General features: G+C 45.9%; 1 protein-coding gene across 5 annotated transcripts in view; it reads right to left on the bottom strand.

The window, feature by feature from the left end:
* Positions 1-18681, bottom strand: part of LOC124412512 (teneurin-m) — a 336307-nt gene that overhangs the window by 99834 nt on the left and 217792 nt on the right. Inside the window, exon 1 of one of the 5 annotated variants that reach the window (XM_046892443.1) lies at positions 15091-15232. The exons of the other annotated variants lie outside the window; for them this stretch is intronic. Coding sequence (XP_046748399.1) covers positions 15091-15103 — 13 coding nt within the window. The 5' untranslated portion in view covers positions 15104-15232. Of the gene's footprint in view, positions 1-15090; positions 15233-18681 lie in introns of those variants that run through there. 5 annotated transcript variants of the gene reach the window in all.

Genomic DNA, 18681 nt, shown 5'->3' with positions numbered 1-18681 from the left:
AGAAGAATGAGAATCTTGATACCGTAAAAAGATTGTGGTCTTAAAATAGACTCTGGAGCAAGAGAATGGCGGCTGGAGCAAGCGGCAGGCTCGGCAAAGAAATTGCCATGTTTTTCTCGCCATCGTCTGGACTTTGGACTGGAATCGACGCGTGCTGGTCGAGGACTGACCTCGTTGCGAACCTTTTCGGAGGACCCAGAATCGCGGCGAATCCTGAGGGCAAGGGGACCAGGTGCGTGTTCCGGCACCCCGTGCTTCCCACAATAAAGGGGAACCGGTATAATAAATTCGATTCGGGGTGGGCGGTTGGAAGCCGACGCGAGGTCGAGGCGAGGAATAAAATTAAACTGTGCCGTAGACGTCGAACATCCCGGTAGCTGGGTGACGGGAATTAAGAGCTCATATTATGCGCGACGATGTCGAGAAAGAGGAGGAGAAATTTCTCTGTGAACGCGAGATCAGACGAACTGGTAGAAATTACACGCGCGCTTAATTAACGCATTTTTTGGTAATTAGTCGAGCCCAGTCAGCCAGCTAGGTTTGATAATGTAGCGTATTCCTCATTCCCGTTTCCCTTTTTCCGACTCCTTCTTCTTCTCGTCTTCTTCTTTTTCTTCTTTGTTTCTCTTTTTCGACACTCCATCTCGTTACGTCGCTGGGTTACCAGATCTCGACTCCGCTCTCGCATCCGTCAACCAAGTTCACAAGGCGTAGGTTTCTTCACTGTACTGGGCATGGTGTATAAGTGGCTTTAAAAACAATGACATGACAGCGAGACAGATAGCTAACACGAATCTTGCCACGCGTGCTATCTCAGGCAACCCTGCGTCAAATGAGTTTCGAATTTTCAAACCTGCGCGTCAAAAACCAACCTCAAGTGGTGCAGATTAATCAAAGAGTCTAACCCCACAGCTCCGTTCCCAAAACCCCATCGGATGGCGATGCTGGATAAAGCAATCCGGCGTCAAAAGCGAAAGCAGCCGGCATATGGTGAAGCGGAAAATCGGTTGGTGCTTTTTCCCAAAGTCTACGGCACGTGCGCTGTAGGTTTTCCTTATCGCGGTGGATCAGACTCAGCGGGGATTTAATTTCGCGGCATGCGTCGACCAACGATTTGGATGGATAGTCTTATGCAGGCCCTCTGCAACACAACGTTGGGATGGACTCTGCAGCATCTGTTGCAGAGCACCGTGCTCTTGTTTTTGTTATCTCGCTCCATGGGAGTAGCTCGTTCGACCTCTCTGTCTGCCATGCATATGAACGGATCTTCAATGGCGGCCGAAACGATCCTGCAGAGCTTTGTACGAGTTTTTATAGACAGCAACAGCAGATGACTTATTCCAATCAGATAATCGCAGCACGCGGTTCCCCTTTGAAAGCTTTTTCTTTTCACACTAACAGAGACACTGTGCAGTCTCGATAACAATTTACGGCACGAGTGATCAGCCGAGACTCCGATAAAGTGTTTGGATCGAAAGGAACGAAAAAAAAAAAAAAAAAACACAGAATCTAGGCTTCTTTTTTGCGTTCTCTTTTTTCTAAAAAACGTCATCGCGGTTGCCGAATACGTTTAGTTCCGTATATCATATTCGGGATTGGACGCGTTAGTTGCAGCCCGAGGTTTCTATTTACATAAGTAACGCGTTCTCAAATGTTGATTTAATGAAAAGCAATGGATAGCTGGGTAGCAGCAGCGGCATGGCGTGGAAATGGATGGGTTGCACCGTCAATTATTGGGCACCGTGTCTAGGTGGTTATACGAGGCGTGCGTTAGTGTGGACTTTACACGCCTGACACGCGTGACAGGCGGTGGGTCGGGTCGTTCGGTCGTGACTAAATTTATAATCAAGTTACGCGAAACATTGAAAATATGGACTGTAGGAAATGAATAAGCTTTATCAGATCCGGCGTATTTTAGCTGTTTTCGTGCCACCTACCCTCGGAGTCTGTGAAATACATGACGTACGAGGATCCGTAATTACCGGATGGTCACGGGGCGAAGTAACGTAGCGGGGGTAGAGATAACGTTAAACGTGCAGCGATAAAACAAGGTATGTTTTTCATGCGGCAAAGTCAGAGTCCATTTTCCACGTTCAAGACCCGCTCGTTATTCCACCGTAGCTACAGTCGCTTCGTTTTCTTTACTATTTTCCCTGCGTCAGAGAGAAGATGAATTACTCGTTAGTTAAAACACGGTGAGTTTCTTTTCTCGTTTAGAAAATTGCGCATTCAAGCAATGGAGTTTATTTTCGCACGTATAAACTGACGGAGCAAAGTGACAACTCGGTGCAATATAGATCGTTAAAAATAAATGCCTCTTTTTATTGTTCAATCACCAAATTTCATTCACGTGGTATCGATCATCAGTTGCCGCAATATCACGTCGACGGAACGAGGAAATGACCGAATGTATTCGGTAATTAAAAGAGTGTTACTGCCGCACGAAATTCGTGATTTATGCTAATTTATAACGTATACATTGCATCAAATTTCAACCGGTAACCATATTCGGTTTTATGATACAAACGACTGGTTCCTATATCTTGCGTATCGCCTTTTTGAGCGGCGGTCTTCAGTCTTGTACGGCTATGCAGGCTGCGGAGGTGTAGGTACTGGCAGCAATTTAAAGCCGGTCCAAGAATAGACCGAGAATCTTTACGACGCGGTGCCTAATGCAGATAAAGAGGAAAGCATAAAACACTGCGTAGCTGCCGACGACGTAACGCGCAGGACTGCTCGATTTCACCGATAAAACGCATCCCTCATATGCATAAATTTTCTCCTTCATCGGTTATAATAATTCACCCCGAATTCATCCCCCGCCATTTTCGTGTCCCGAAGGCTTCCTTGGTCCTCCGTTTCCTCGGTAGCTATTATATCCCTTCGGGGGGATCGATCATCACCTGTCTGGTATCACCTATAGAACCCGCTGCTGGTCAACCGGTCCCTACATCAAGAACCCCTACGACTCACCCTATCGCAGATGCTCGAAGTTGCTAGGAAATAAATTACCTTAATATTGAAGCCTGATCGGAATCGTCGCGGGGAATAAAAAACGATGTCAATATTTTTTCCCCTCCCAGATATAATACCGTGATATTATAACCACCGCGACAGACATACACATCCAATAAATGTTTACTCCTTCAACAAAAATTGTTGTTCACCTTAAAATTAAACTTCCTCAGTCAATTATCCTCTGGGAAAGAAATGTTTCCGGAGCAAATGAAAGTAATACATCCTTTCAGACATTATCCCTACGGAAATTTCTGACGCCAATATTTTTCTATATATCTTATGGGGTGCCAATGTAGCGTTTTGCAGCTTTGTGTCCGGCGTAGCATTGAATTAGCCGTCCAGGTGCACGGTTTTAGTTTAGTACAAAACGGATCTCCGCCGGTTCTGCAGAGTACAGCGTATTATTCGTTATATTGGTTAAATGGTATATTGTTGCTTGTTCGACGACGACGACAGTAAGCCGCAAAGGTCTGGAACTGGCAGCTTAGCGGTTCGCTTTGACAGCGAGCGAGTGACAGGGAAGGAGAGCTGATATCGGTCCATTAGACCCTGAGAAGCCACGACAAACGTTTCCATCTCGATGGTCGGAGGAGATTGATTCGTTCCGAGAACCGGCGAGCCAAGGATAGGCACAATGGAACACCCTTGGGTGGATAAACAGTCTGAGACAATTATGTAATCATGGAAGACGTAATCAACGCTCGCGTAACCTGCACGAGTATCCAACGTGGGATCGCTTTTCAGAAAATGGGTAGACGATACCTGGTTTTCGGGTTCTCGAACAGACAAAGTCTCTTCTTCAAATCCAACAACGCGCTGCACGGCTTATGGGTGGCCGTACGGAGGGTGAAAGAGTGAGAGAGAAAGGGACAGCTACCCGGGGGAGAGTAAAAGGGTCGGGGAGAGGCAAAACGATAAGAACCTTTCTGAGGGAACACTTAAATCCCATTAAAACGGACGAGGCCTACGGCGAGCAAAAAACTGACCCTGATACTAGAATCCAGCGACACTAAAAATATGCTCCTCGTCGACATGGTCGCTTTGCTGCAGAAAAAGATTCAGTAAAAGGTAGAAAACGTAAAGGTTCAATTCTTCTACCAAATTTAAAAATACTCTCATCCAAGCCTCGAAACTCGACGATAGTTTCTTTCTTCTCTTGGTTCCCATGATCTGACCGAAGAGGAAACCACTCCCGACGTATAACGTATAACGAACTTATTTTTTTTTTTTGTCCATCGTGGATATTTTTCGTAGGTAACGGAAATCCAGGCAGTTGAAACAACATCTCAAATGACGTGTTTGAACCAGACTGGCTGCTCCACTAAAACGAGCGACACGAGACGAGGTATAATGTAGGGGGTCGTCGTCGTTGGTATAAGATGACGATTATGGGCCGAGCTCCAGGCACGTCGTTTCAGGATTTGTTATCTTTGGTCCGGGGTGCCCGGACTGCTGCTGCGGGAAAGGGAGTCTGTCCTTCGAAGCATCTCGGCGCCACGTGGTTAGTCCGCGGTACTTTTGAAGACTGGGATCCCCGATCGACGGAGTGAAAACCCGGGAGCCAAGGAACGGAGAAAAGGAATCACGGGGCACGGGGAACGGTGACCGTGCAAGCATTTCCCGATAATCACGGGGGACCGGCTCCCAGAAGTCCCTTCGTTTTATTCCCACCGCGTTCCCATGGTAACCGGTGACCCTCATCGACGCTTTCGCTTCTCCTGGCACAGTGGTCTTCGAGACTAGGTCAAAGGGTTAACGATTGGCTCAAGGACACATCGAGGAAATACTTCTCCGTAGCAACTCTTGAGATTTTCTGATTGGAGAATGTCGTCCGGCGACTTTATCGGTGATATAATTCGTTATGGAGTTCGAGGTATACAAGAACGCGACATTAGATTAAGGTTTCAACTCTTTTTTAACCCGTTTCACCGAAAATCAGGTTGATTTTTCTACGATCGTTTTTTGAAGATGCAATTTTTCGCCTGGAATCATCCGTTATTGAACACGCTGCTGATTTTTATATCCACCTTCTATCGATTTGTAGGTATATGTATTATTACGTACCCTAGAATCGCACCCTGCGTTTCTTCCCCCGGCTCTTGCAGCCACCCTTGTTGCGTCTGGCAGCGTAGCTAGCTTCACAGCCAACGAATGGCATTCATATTTTACTACTTCCAGTAATTAAATTCAAAGCAACAGTGTAACCCGAGTCGCGTCGGTGTGCTTAGGCGACCAGGTGTGAGTTTAGAATATATATAGTACCTATTCGTTTGCGGAAATACATAGGAAGCGTAGGTGTGGCAAATCCACGTGTGGATTCACGGCAAAGTTTCACCGGCCGGCCCTGCGTCGTTTGTTCAAGCGGATTTCGAGCCTCACAGCGGTGTTGAATTCGCTTCTCTAGAACCACGTATAGCGGTTGATCTTTTTTCACTCGTGGTTAAGTAAGCCAATCTTGAGCCAACTCGAATTCTAACTATGGGTAATAGGAAACACCAGAGGTGATCCTCTTTCGCGGTCAATTTTTACTTCCGGTACTGGTTTTTTCTTCTCTTTTAAAACATATACGATTACGCGATCGCCGGTGCCTCATCACGAATCCGTCACCGATGAACTTTGCTACTATTCATGAATAAAAATGATCCGTATCTCCAACGCTCGTCAACTTTAACTCGACAATCAACCGTTCGGTGAAATTCGTACACCCGTTTTAAAAATACTTCAGCAGAGGTATCGCGTATCAAACGCGAAATAACATATCCAAACATTTGTACTAAAATATACACATGTAGCATTAAAAAATGAATACGTACCTAATGCACACAGTACCGTGTCACATGAATATTGAGTGCCGCAGATGTGAGTCGATTTGTTCGCCGATGCAGAGAAGCGAGAAGCGAAATGCGCTGTGAATGTATCTCGGAAAAATACATAAAGTATCAGGTTCTCCCTCTATGCGAGAGGTAAAATCTAGGTCTGCATGTAACATTTCAGTGTGTTCCACGATTTCATATATTCAGCGAGAAAGATTTTACTTCGTAAAAATAATTCAGCGCATAAAAATTACGTTGAAAAAATTATCGAGATACGGGAGTCTTTATTTCCGTCTGCATGAAACGAGATACGGTGATGCAAACCACAGAGTCCCAAGAACTGCATTATTTTTCAATCTATTCGAGGCGCCCTAAATTCGGCAAGATTTTTGCCTGAGTCTCGACTCGAGTCTCGCAGGATCCTCGGAGTCCTCGGGGGCAGCGGTTATCGATCACGACGTGCACATGCAGCGGAGAGGCGTAATGCAGCTCTTCGCGATAACCGTGGAGGGTGTTGGGTGTTCTCGTCGAAGCACCGATATAGTTATTTATGCATCGGTCCACGGGGAGGCCTCCTGCCTGTGTACATGGGTATGTACCTACTTCGACATGCCGCCGAGGGAGCGGAGTTGCGCGGCCAGCCAACAACCCCCGGGAAAGTTGCCCTCAGGAGTTCCGGGATTTGCCTTTACCTCCGAGGTTTCACTTGTGCGGTAGAAAATCCACGAGTTTGAGGTTAAATCTGATATATATATATATATATACACGCGCCCTCCGCCACCCCGCGGAATCAAGCACACGCGTTTCTTTCTTCCGATTGTATTTATTCCACGGCTCATTTTTTTTTTCCTCGGCATATACCGGAAGCGCTCGTGATCCGGCGGATCAGGCACACGTTCTTCACATCCGGACCACGCAACCCGCGTCGGTGTACATTCCTACCGTGGTCTGGGAAAATGGCTAAGGGCCGAGTTTAGTTGCCGGTCCGTGGGGAGAGAGAAGCCTGCGCTGGCTCGTTCGAGGGGTTCGAAATGGTTCAGGCGTATTCTCGGGGTGGTTCAGGGTGGTTTACGAAGGTTTACGGGGGGTCCGAACCACCCGAGTCTAATTTACAACGTTTCTGGCTGTGAGCGCTCTCCTGCGGCCTTCCTGTGGGGGTGGGATTCGCCAGCGCCGTACGTGCGCTGCTTTCCGGTATCGACGCACCCCCGCCCCCACTAGGCGTTCCGAAAATTTCCAACTTTCTTCATTTGTCCAGAAGAGAGAAACTTCTCTAACATTTTCCTATCCCGTACCGTTAGATCCCCCCTCCTCGACTCTTCTTTCATTTTCCCACTCGATTTCCGCACCGTCAAAATCCAGAGGTTCTAGCGTCACAGCTATTGCAGCCACTTTGCAAATCATCGGGTTTCGAAAAAAACGAGAAAAAAAAAAATATAAAAAATACCAAGAAAAGCCTGCGATATATCGGCGATCCCGGAGGAGGTCCTGGTCCCGCAGGTCAGCCTGCCCCGGGACGACGCGACACCGAATAATGACCGACGCCGCAACCCTGGATTAGCAAATCCCATTCAGGATTAGGTTTACAGCGCGAGTCGCTCTCTTCCGCTGGAGGGCAAAGCTCTAGGCTCGGGCTTAGGTTCAGGACTCGTGGCAGCGTCGATGTTCCGTGACCGTGGCTAAGCTCACCCCGGCAAACCTGGACTTTGGCGCACTTCGCCCGGGTTACGCTCCGAAACACGTATACCTATATCCCAGCCACCCGCCGGCCCTGGACTCTCCTCGAATATCCATTAAACCAGTTGAGCCGCAAACCAAAACATTGACTCGGTGTTACGTAAACGAGAAAGTGGACTCTGGTCGTTTCTGAATTTAGAATTCTAGGCTGACCCCGCAGCGCACGATTCTAGTTGGCAGTCAGCTGGGTCGATCCACTCGATGTCTGAATTTTGACTTTAATCCCGGGGGTTGGTATGCTCACCTTTTACGACATTGTACACCACTCGCTCTTTGAATATAACTCAAACATAAATTTTAATGCAAAGTTTCCGTTTCACCGATCACAATTCTTTCCTCCTATCCTGCTCGCGGTCTCCTTCCTGCACGCTTCGAGGAGCAGTGATTAGGGACGATTTCATTTTTCCAATCCCGCACCGCGTATTTCGAGCGCAATAGCCACCCGCCTACCCCTCATTATTATAAAGTCACTAACGAACCTCGGGGGCGCTCTGTGAAACCCAACGATCCTCCGACCCTCCAATCTCGCCCCTGGCCAACGGACCAAATCAATTCCCTCCGCACCCCGACAATCGCAAACAAGAGATTGAGCCACTTAATGCTTGTAAGTAGCGACGACAATGAACCGTTGCTCGGTCGGATCAAACGTCTGTCAAGAATCTACCGTATCTACGACGAATCAAACGTCATCCATGATTTCAAACGCAACGATACCCGCAGAAATGGTTGTTTTTATTTTTTATGAGATTGAAAATGATAACGCGATTGTAATGATTTACGTTTCGAAATAATCGGTAGTTCAAAAAATTTTCAGAATTGTCGGTAAACCATAATAAAACAAAACGTAAACATATTTTTCATTGTTTCACAAACTTCCAAAATAGTTTAATAATTTTTCCACCCAATTTTTCGTTACGCTAACGTGATTAAATTCAGTCTGTATTTTTTTATTTTTTGGTTTCCGCACAAAGCGTTGGTTAGTGCCTCGAACAACATTCAAAGTCCACTTTTACCCTGCGGTTTTGCGAAGCGTACGACCACCTCGGTTTTTGTATTCTTTTCCCTTTCGACGGGAGAGTTCGCCCGGATAATATCAACTCCGTGAATGAAAGCGAACTTCACGTTGTGGCTGGTTTAATTGATAGAAATGAGAGTAATTGCGAACAGCAGAGTCGGTGGTACAAAAATTTGTTTGCACCACATCAGACGAGCCTGGAAACAACGAATCGTGGTAAAAACTGTCGATCCTTCTTTCACGCTCAGCCATGATCTCCTCTGACGCGGACGAGGCAGACGGATGGCAGTTTTCAATTTTATTTTCACCCCCTTTGTTTCGTTCATCCGTTGGAAAAATTAATCCGTCCACGAAAGCCGTGCCCGCATATAAGCGTAAATGTGTAACACTTTTATGCATTCGTGTGCTTCCGTATAGATACTCAAATCCGTTTCCCAAACTAAAACCGAATGCAGCAGCGGGAAAAATTGTTTTCGCTTTTGTTTTTCTACTACCCGGATTACAACATTTCCTCCGTTACGCGTGTTTACCTACAGAACAATCAGCGTCGCGATAACAAAGTTTGGTAATTGGCAACCGCAAATAATCAGCTGATCATTTTACTATTTCAATTCGTTTGAATGAAATTTTTTCACACTTCCAAAGGACTCAACTTCCTTATTGGGATCGTATCAGATTTGTTCTTTCTGTGTAAAAACCACGTTCGAAGAAAATATGACGGGAAAATTGTTTAGGTTTGGTTTCATGACCACCGAGTGTAGGAATATTCACGCGTGTACATATGCGTCGGCTCTTTGCTTACCGACTTGCGCGATGCATGCATGCATTATTCAACATCTCGTCATTTTTTATGGGATAATAGTTTGACTTTTTTCAACTTCCCGTATCCCGCCATCGATTCGCCACCTGCCGTCCGTCCCCATGAATCAGTCATAAGTCGGCAATTAAAGTCCGGCCAGAGTTGAGTTTCATGGAACTTTATGAAGTTCTACATCGTTTTAGAATTCCGTAAAAACAGTCGTTTCAAGCAAATATCGAGTTTCTTGTCCGAGAGCATCGAACGCCGCATTCAGGTCGTCTCTTCACCACCGAGGATTGGTGCCGCATGAATATGCAGATGGGGTTGCCAAATTTCAATTAGCCCGGGTACACCTCGCTTTTCGCAAAACACGATATGTAGGCGCGTGTATATGGATGCATATACGGGTATTTCGTATTATAATAAACCGGCTCTTCATTGAAGTCAGATTAGCAATTTTGTGGTTTCTCTTCTCCTTTGTCTGGACCGTATAAACTTCCCTCGCGTTGTTATCGCGACATGCAACCCCTTCCCCCTTCCCACCGCAGATAGTCTACTATTTCCGGTTTAGAGATTTACGATTCAACGAGGAGGGATTAATCTCGTCCCAATCACGCCGGGCTTTGAATATCGTATCGCGCTCGCACGAAAATTACCCCAAACAATAATCGCGACCCTTGTTAAATCGAGATAATCGGGTGATCTGTGTGCATCTCCTCTCTCTTTCCTTCCCGTGCGTCTTTTATCACCGATATTTCCCCTCTTCTTATTCTGCAATGCAATATAAGAGCAGAGAATTTTCCTATTACGTCGTCGGCTGATGTCCTGAAACAATATGTTCAGGGTATAAAATATGCATTCCATTCCGCCACTGTCCAAGAAGGAATATCGCGCTCGTCTGTACGATATTGACGGTATTAGCATAGACTCGCGTCGAAAATTCTTCCGTCAAACTACCTTAAAAAAAAAAAAAAAAGTCAGTCCACAACACGAACTCCGTAAAGAATAGCTGTGGATCATGATGCGAATAAAAATCGTTCATTTTCTATTCTCATCGAGATCCAGTGTGTGTATAAACTTGGGACGTATAGATGATAGCGTGAAGTCAAGGTCTTGATCTCGGTAAGCGGGCCAAAAGCGAAGCTGCATCAGCGGTTGCGTTAATCAATATAAGGGCGATCCCAGATAGATACCCATTTAGAATCCAATACACACCAGGCTTATCGGCATCTCCGTTTCAGACGGCTTTCCTAGTGACCGATTGAATGAGCTACGCACGTTACAGCGTGGAGAAACGAGTTCATGAATTAACGGGCGCGCGAGGCAACGAGGATCGCAGTAAAATAGGGTGGATATACACCGACCCGGAGTGCCTGGAGTGATAAAAATCTGGGCAGTCCGAACCATCGTAATTAATCGTCGATTCGTTAAATCCGGTCCGATAGTTCGATAACGTTTACCGGGTACGGGTTTCGGGATTAACTCTAACTGACGGATTGAAACGGCTGCAATAAGGAGCTCGACGATCCTGGAGGAAACAGAACGTAACGGAAAGAGAGAAGACGTCGCCAAGACCCAGTGAAAGGAAGCTTATATCTACTCGGATCACCACGACGTTCGTATTACGTTACAATCTGCGTTCACTCCGCGTCCTCCATGCATGCCGTGGTCACTTCACCACATCGTGCAGTCGGAGAGGGGCTGCCTGCCCTCTCTCTCTCTCTCTCTCTCTCTCTCCCCTCCCTCTCCCGCGGGACGATGAGGGCTGCGCACGGCCGGGGTGCAGCTTGCAGGGGAAACACCGCGTCGCAAGCTGAAGCTGTGTGGTGGGCCCTGGCATGTCAAGCTCTGGTCTTCGTCGCCAGTACAGGTCAGCCTCTGAGCCACGTGACATCCGACCTCCACGGCCTCGATAATGCCTATCAGCTCTATCACGCACTGACGTGCAGTAAGGGCGCGGTTAGAACCCTGCCGCAGCTAATAGTACGGGGTTTTAGGCCAGCTGGTGGAGCAAAGCTTTCTACACCCCAGATCGCTCGCTAGTGGATCTATGATCTAGATCGAAGCTTGGTAACCGGGGCAAATAAAGAGATGCGTGATTTTTTACCCCGAAATTGGCTGGTTTATGGAGTTACGAGGAAAGTCCCTTGACGATATTATAGAAGTCGTGGGAACGATGGTTACTTTGTTGTTTTAAAAATCTTGCGGGAATTTATTTCAACATAGAGAACACGATTTATTATAAAATTTAACCAATCAAGCATAGACTGAGGATGTAACTTGATGTAACGATGATGCTGGCTCATCGCCGAGTGTAAACTAAGCTTTTCCGCGACTTTACCAGCTGGCGCCGCGACTCTCTCTCGGTGTCGCGTTGTCAGGATGTCTCGGCTCTTATTCCGAGCTTTTAACAAATTAGAAAGCATAGAAACAAAGAGACTTTCGTCCTCCTAAGGGAGAAACCCGCAGAGATCCGAAAATCCGAGATGCTGGGTGTTTTACCCGCCGCTTCACCGTTTCACTTTACGTCAGACGAGGGCTTCATTGTATTACGATGATTACATATCGATCCAAGCAGCTACATCGATCAAGAGAATCACGCTCGAGGTATTCACGTTCGGTCTTTAAGCAAAGGGATCGAGTTACGTCCTCAGTGAAAATTGGCAATACGGTATTTTATCGAGCTCATAGATCATCCTTTGCTCCGCGTCCGTTGTTACAGTAAATCAATGCCCGGAATAACCTAACGAAAGATGTTGTTGCAGTATATCATCACACCAGGTGCACAAAGCCTTCAACGATATTTTCCGAAGAAAGAGAAGCTGGGGAAATTTAGGGCACGCGAGCGGTTTGTCAAAGGAAAACTAATCAAAGACTTATTTCTCTTTTTCGTGATATTATATCATCGACATTATGTATTCGCCGAGCTTATGATTAGTTTACGAAGAATCAAAGTCAATTTTCAGGCAAAAAAAAATCGAGCATCGAGGTAGTTCTTAGTTATTATACGCTTTTCCAAAAACCACAACAAGTACCTGTTCAGCCGATCGGTTTAATCAATAATCCCTTCGTCGCTTCAATTTTACCTTCACAATTCAGTCGGTTTTTCATTCAAGGGTAAACGTCGTGGGCTTTATCGATTCTCAGAGACGAATTCGGACATTAGTATTACACACTTTTCACAGTGTGGGCAAATTAACTTCTCTGCTTGATATAAACTCACGTCGAAACTAAGACCTCTATTTACGTTTACGAGCACGTAGCGCGCTATGCATGGAAGTTAAAACTATACGAAGAGAGAAATAAACGGTTACTGTTCTTGCATTTGCAGATACATGGTCATATTACTTCTGCAATGACTAATTTTAAAACGGTTTTGCCACTCAGCATAGAGGGGAAAAAATTAATACTTTTGATTACTCACAGGTGGACACGTGCAAAAAAGAAAAAAGAAGAAACCAACACTCGTATTGCAAAGAAAAAGGCGAGAGTGAAAAAAAAAAAAATTGAAATAATAAAACAAAGCGTCTCGAAGCTCTCAGCTCGGTTATTAACTCCTAGCCAAAACTTGGAAGTTGGCCAGTGCGCTGATTTAAAACGGCACAATGCAGCACAAGTTGCACTGCAAATAAGTGTAGCGAGGCATCAACGTACCTGCAGCATTTTGCGCCGTGAATAACGGCAACCAATTCGTAAAATGTGACGTTCAAGTTCAGCTGGAACTGAATTATAATCATCTAATTTGCCACGATAAAAAAAAAATTTTCCGCACACATGGTGTAATTTCTACGAAATAATATATGCTGTACAGCAATGTTTATTAACGCCTTGAGCTTCCGGCTAACTTAATTGTTTCCCGTCCGAAATAAAATGCGATTTCGATTCTGTACGAATTATGTGACAATGACTCCCAACCTCTCGTTGTGCTAGTCATTGTCACACAATTCGTATAGAATCTAGCTAGCATTTTCTTCCAGACCAAGAAGAAGTTAGCCGGAAGCCCAAGGGATTAATAAGCATTACTGTTGTACACAGTTTGCATAGTATAAAAAAGTAGCGAGCCTCGCGCAGCAGTCTCGAAATTGTAGGTATTGTTACATTTTCGTCTGTTTCGAGGCAGTCGAGGAGGCTAGACTCGCATTGTTGAACGAGGTGGTAGTCGGGGGTGGAGTTCCGGGTGAGATTATTTACATGGAGTCGCGATTCGTCTGACAGTGTCATTGAACCCGGTTAACAAAGCACATCGAGTTTAAGTATTTTTAATAGGTGACCCAACCGAATTGAATCTTGTTACTGGTTGATCGTATTTATGAACTAAAGTTCAACTGTCGGCTGTATGTAATTAATTGCTTCACGAAGTCAACCCCCCGGCCACCCTTCGGTTACTCCGTCGTAAATTATAAGTACCTACCCATATTCCCTGCACGCAATATCGATTCTAATAACCTATGCGACTCCAATATTTACCCTTTCAATATATCAATCACAATTTTTCCGCCCATGTAATAACGCCAGGGTTGAAAAAACGAAGCACGGTTACAGTTCATTCGGGATTTGATCGATACCGGATATGACCATGGGTGAAATGGTCTCTAAATTAGAACGAAGAAGTCTAACATAAGAAATTAACCGACTCGGTCACATTAACTCAGAAATTCAACGACGATGGAAAATTCTTTCTCTTTTCGTAACTCCTCGCTTTTTCCTGAGCCGTTTCGTCCGTGGCGCGTGCATTATTTTCGCGTTACTATTTCGGTATCGCGCAACCCTTTGGAGTTGGTCGGAAGGGGAGCCAAAGGCACAGTGGGTGTCTCATTGTGTCGGGTGGAGAGACGAGCTGCATTTATTTTCATTAAAATTCTTCAACGTACATACGTATACATCATACGTATAGGTATAATAACGTTTCGGGTACATCGATCGTTTATTTTCTTACGTATCCCTCTATTTCTGGTCTTTCTTTTCTCTGTACCCACACCCGACTGCTACATTAAACCGACAACTGCAGCTACTGCTGCTTCAATAGCGCGTTACTTGCTTTATTAGCGTACAGTACGCGTGTATTTTCGGAGTCAGTTTGCACCGGACGTCCACCTAAGGCAAGGCATAGGTCACGTGTGTCAAGCACCGAGGATCGAGTGCACGCGCATTATACATCGCAGAGCCGCAGCAGCTCTCATTGAATGCTAATTTTTATCAAAGAGCAAAGAAAAGGTCGAAGAGAAAGTGTTCGAGTTCCATTGCAGGTAAAAGTCCGTCAAGTGGTTGCGACTGGTTAGTCTAACCGAAGTTATTCGCTGCATCCCTTACTGAAGAGGGTCTATCAATTCGCGAAATGCATTTCGAGCAGGCAATACCGCCTCTCGAGCCACGAGAGAATTACAAGTAGGTCGACGTAAGTTGAATTTCAAAGCAAGGAAGCTCGAGAGGGTTAAAATGAAAGGGAAAAGGGTGAAGGGAAATACGAATAAAAATAGAAGACAGGTAATAATTACCGCCCTTAGAACTCGCGTAAGACAAGAAGGTATTAGTTCGGGGATTACCGGGTCTCGGGGAGGCGGCGGGTGGTCCCTAATAAGAGAGAGGAACGAAGGGAGAAGTCTCGCTCGGATGGTGGGTGAAGCTAGCAGGTAGAATGACAAGGGTTAAGCGAGAAATGAGAGAGAAATAGGGCGTAGCAAGGGCGCGGCGCAGGATGAAATACATACCTGGTTGGTACATTGGTCCACTGCTAAGGTCGGGGTGTCTCGACGAGTTTTCATTGCACAAAACCACTTAACGACACTTAGATCAGCACCATCATGATTGCCCGCTTCAGAGCCACTATTGACAACGACGAACGACAAGTAGTACGAAAGAAAAAGCACAACAAAAGAACGAAGAGCAGAAACAATACTACGTATCAACAACAACCGAGGGTGGTAAACACCTATTATCCCAGAGGCACTATTTCCGTGGCACAGAATCCTGCCGAGCACTGTTTCGATTCACACTGCTTCCGATATTGCGATCTCGTTTTCAAAAGTAACGGGAGCGATAAAGCACCGCAACAAAAAACAAAAAACAAACTTTTTTCAAGCCAATTTTCGCTTCCGTTCCACAATTACCGATAATTTTTTTTTCCTCTTTCATAAGTGCGATTCAAAGGCGAGTGGTTTGTCGGAGAAAAACCAAATCAATAAAAAAAAAACAAATAACAAAAAGGAAGAAAACTGCACGAACAAGGCGAGTCTTTTTCACACGAATGTACGGAAGTTCGGAGCACTGCACGTCAACGACTGTAAGCCTCCGTTAAGGGTGGTGCTTTTTTGTTTCCCTCTTTTTCTTCGTTCCTTTTTTTCCTCTCAACGAGCTTGCGACACGACGGACGTTGCCCTCGGGCAGCAGGCAGTGTACTGAGGTCTGCCTTAGCATTCGACCCGACTCACAGCTGAATACCACAGTGGCGCATGCGCCACTTAACATGGCCGCCGTGCGCCGTCGCTGCTGCCGCTGTCGCGGCCACCGTCGACGTCGTCGTCACCACCCCCCTTTTCAACCCCTAAATCGTCGTTCTACACCCCCAGGCCTCCGCCTGCTCCGGCGGCGCACCCCTGAGAGACGAACCTCCGGGCTAAGACTTCCTGTCAAAGATTCGAATTCCCACTAACGGGCATGCACTGCGTTCTAAATAAATTTCTCAACTTTTATATTCGATTCGACACGTGCTCCTCCAGACCGCTCATCTCTGATGTGAGCTAGGCATCGTCGATTCGCAGCTTCCTTTGATATGGTAACAACAATTTCTCACGAATTTTTACTCCACCTCTCTCTCTTGGCGGAGGGATGAAATCCTCAGAGTTCAAGATCGCGTAGCGCGTTTCAACTTGCGTTTCGAAATTCATTTCGGAGGAGGAATCCTGAGGTTGAATTCAAACTTCTTTTACTACTCGTCAGTATGTATCCAGGTTAATGTCATCAATAGGTGTCAGTCTGTAGGTATCGAACAGTAATTTAAACAAAACTGACGAAGAATTTGTCGCTTAATATCAGAATAATCCATCATGTTTAAACAAATGACTTTGAAACGATCTAATAGACAAAGCAGAAGCAAAATTTGCCTTAAGATAAGAATTCCAGTACCTAACCATGCAATTGAAATACCCGTTACTCGAGGTAATTTATTAACTCCGATGGTAAGACGCCCTGAGAAATGCTGATCTATATAAAAGGATTCCGACAATATCGGAATCATTAAAAATCAATTGGCAACCGATACGAACAGATAACGTCTTTACTCTCCTGGTCTTATTCTCCGGGGAGATTGAACAGACTCTTTCCCTGCAACAGTAGGCGGCGAGTCACCCCGCGTATGCCCGGACCAATCCCTAATTGGTTCACGTGATTCATTCGGCGTCGGAGGTTCGCTGCGGTTAACTATGATCTCGAAATGGAAGCCGAGCGTACACCGAGAGATTCGATACCTGAAGACGATCCTCCGTCACCTTCGGTCGATCATCCGAGCCTGAGGTTCAGGTTGTGTGACGAGGAATAGAGGATAGGACGCAGCCTGAATCTATCGTTCGCATCGCTTATTACGACGACGAGGACCGGTAGCAGCTCGCCGCGTCAAGTGTGGATCGTTACAGAAGCGATCAGATAAACAAACGGGTGAATATTAGAGTCGGACGTAATCAGGCTCTCAGGTGCCTGCAGCTCTGTGTTACAAATGTGACAGGAGAGATGAAACCCCCGATTGGATCCCTCGTTCAGTCCACGTCGTCCACGGGGAATCGTGATTCCTGATCGTCGAGATCAACCGCGGCCACATGACCCGTGATTGTCAGAAATATAGCGAGGATGCAGACCTCTGCTAATGCCAGGATCCAAGTAACGACCCTGAAAAAGGGCGCGGCTCATGCCAACGACGTTAGAGACCTTCAGCCCAGTAAGCTCCTTTCCTCTACTTCCGTTTTCCTCCTCGTCCTCCTCTTCGAATCGAACGCTAAATTCCACTCCGTGGAATCAATTTGAACCGAAACGAAGGACGTTGTCCATCATGGGTTATTAATTTAATCTCAATTTCGTCAATTTCGTGTAGGCATATGGAGTACAGCCATTATATGGAAGCCATGTTTTTTATAGAAAGAGTGCTACTTTACCTACAGACGTGTTCATACGTCCATGTATAATGATGCATAAAGACGATATATCAATAAAACGCGGGAACAGTTTCTAAAGAGATCTCTTATCACCGAAATGTTGGAATTGGATTTCTCATCGTGGGCTAAACGATAAAAAAAGTAACTCGTATCTCTGTAACGTATAAAGAACAATTTCCGCGCGAATTTTCTATCCGTGGAAAAATTTGAGAGTGTATAAGGGTTGAAAATTCGGAGCAGCTCGGTGAGTGAGTGCGGATAGGTCGAGGATAGAACTGCTTTTAGAGGGTTCTGGGAAAGCTGCGGGTTCCGTAGGTGCGGGAGGGTGCGTAGAAGGGTGAATAATAACGTCTGAAATTCGAGACGCGGAATAAAACGATCTCTCGGACGTTGAGGGGGGCGCAGAGGGAAGAAGGCGGTCCTGAGGTACCTTATATTACGCAGGTATCCTGCAAAGGGTCTCCGCACGCGGAATGCGCTACTCTTTCATAGGTTTCTAACCAGCCAGAAATAATACGAGGGAGTGTAGAAAGAACCCACGCCCCGTTTCTCTCGTTCGATAAAACGGAATATCCACCGAGGAACAAATGCAGACGACAAAACCGAAGAACCCGGGAAACAGGCTCGCCGAGAGGGACGGAAATTGAGAGGCTGAATGAGCGATGAGAGAGACAGCCGGAACCTACTGGAATTCCTCGAGCTGAAAGTATCTCAAGCTGAGGTAACCGCCGCGGGGAGATGAATTTATGATCCAAGCAACATTCACCTTCTTTATCGAACCCCGAAAAAGCGTATCTTTGTCGACTCTTCTTCTTCCGGTCGTTAACTGTATCGAAAATTATCATACACACCATCCGTTTACCCACGACGACCATCCCTCCTCTATGAAACATTCTCATTCATCGGTTATTCGTCGAATCTTTCAGAGTATCCGTACAACTTCGCTCCTCACTTTCACAAATAACGAGGCTCTCGAAGTCTCGGCAGTTTCATCTTTAAGTGTCGTGAAAAACTGGGCCCATTTCATATATACGTATATACAATAAAAGTATATGCGAACGAATCAACTAAAAGCGATCCCGTTCACTATCACTCTTCAATTGAACCGAATTCGTAATTTCAGAGCTTTCAGATCCTGCAAGCTGAATGCCAGAGCGT

Source organism: Diprion similis, chromosome 11 (genome assembly GCF_021155765.1).
Source record: "Diprion similis isolate iyDipSimi1 chromosome 11, iyDipSimi1.1, whole genome shotgun sequence".
NCBI lineage: Eukaryota > Metazoa > Arthropoda > Insecta > Hymenoptera > Diprionidae > Diprion > Diprion similis.
This window is presented reverse-complemented; position numbering and strand designations above follow the sequence as displayed.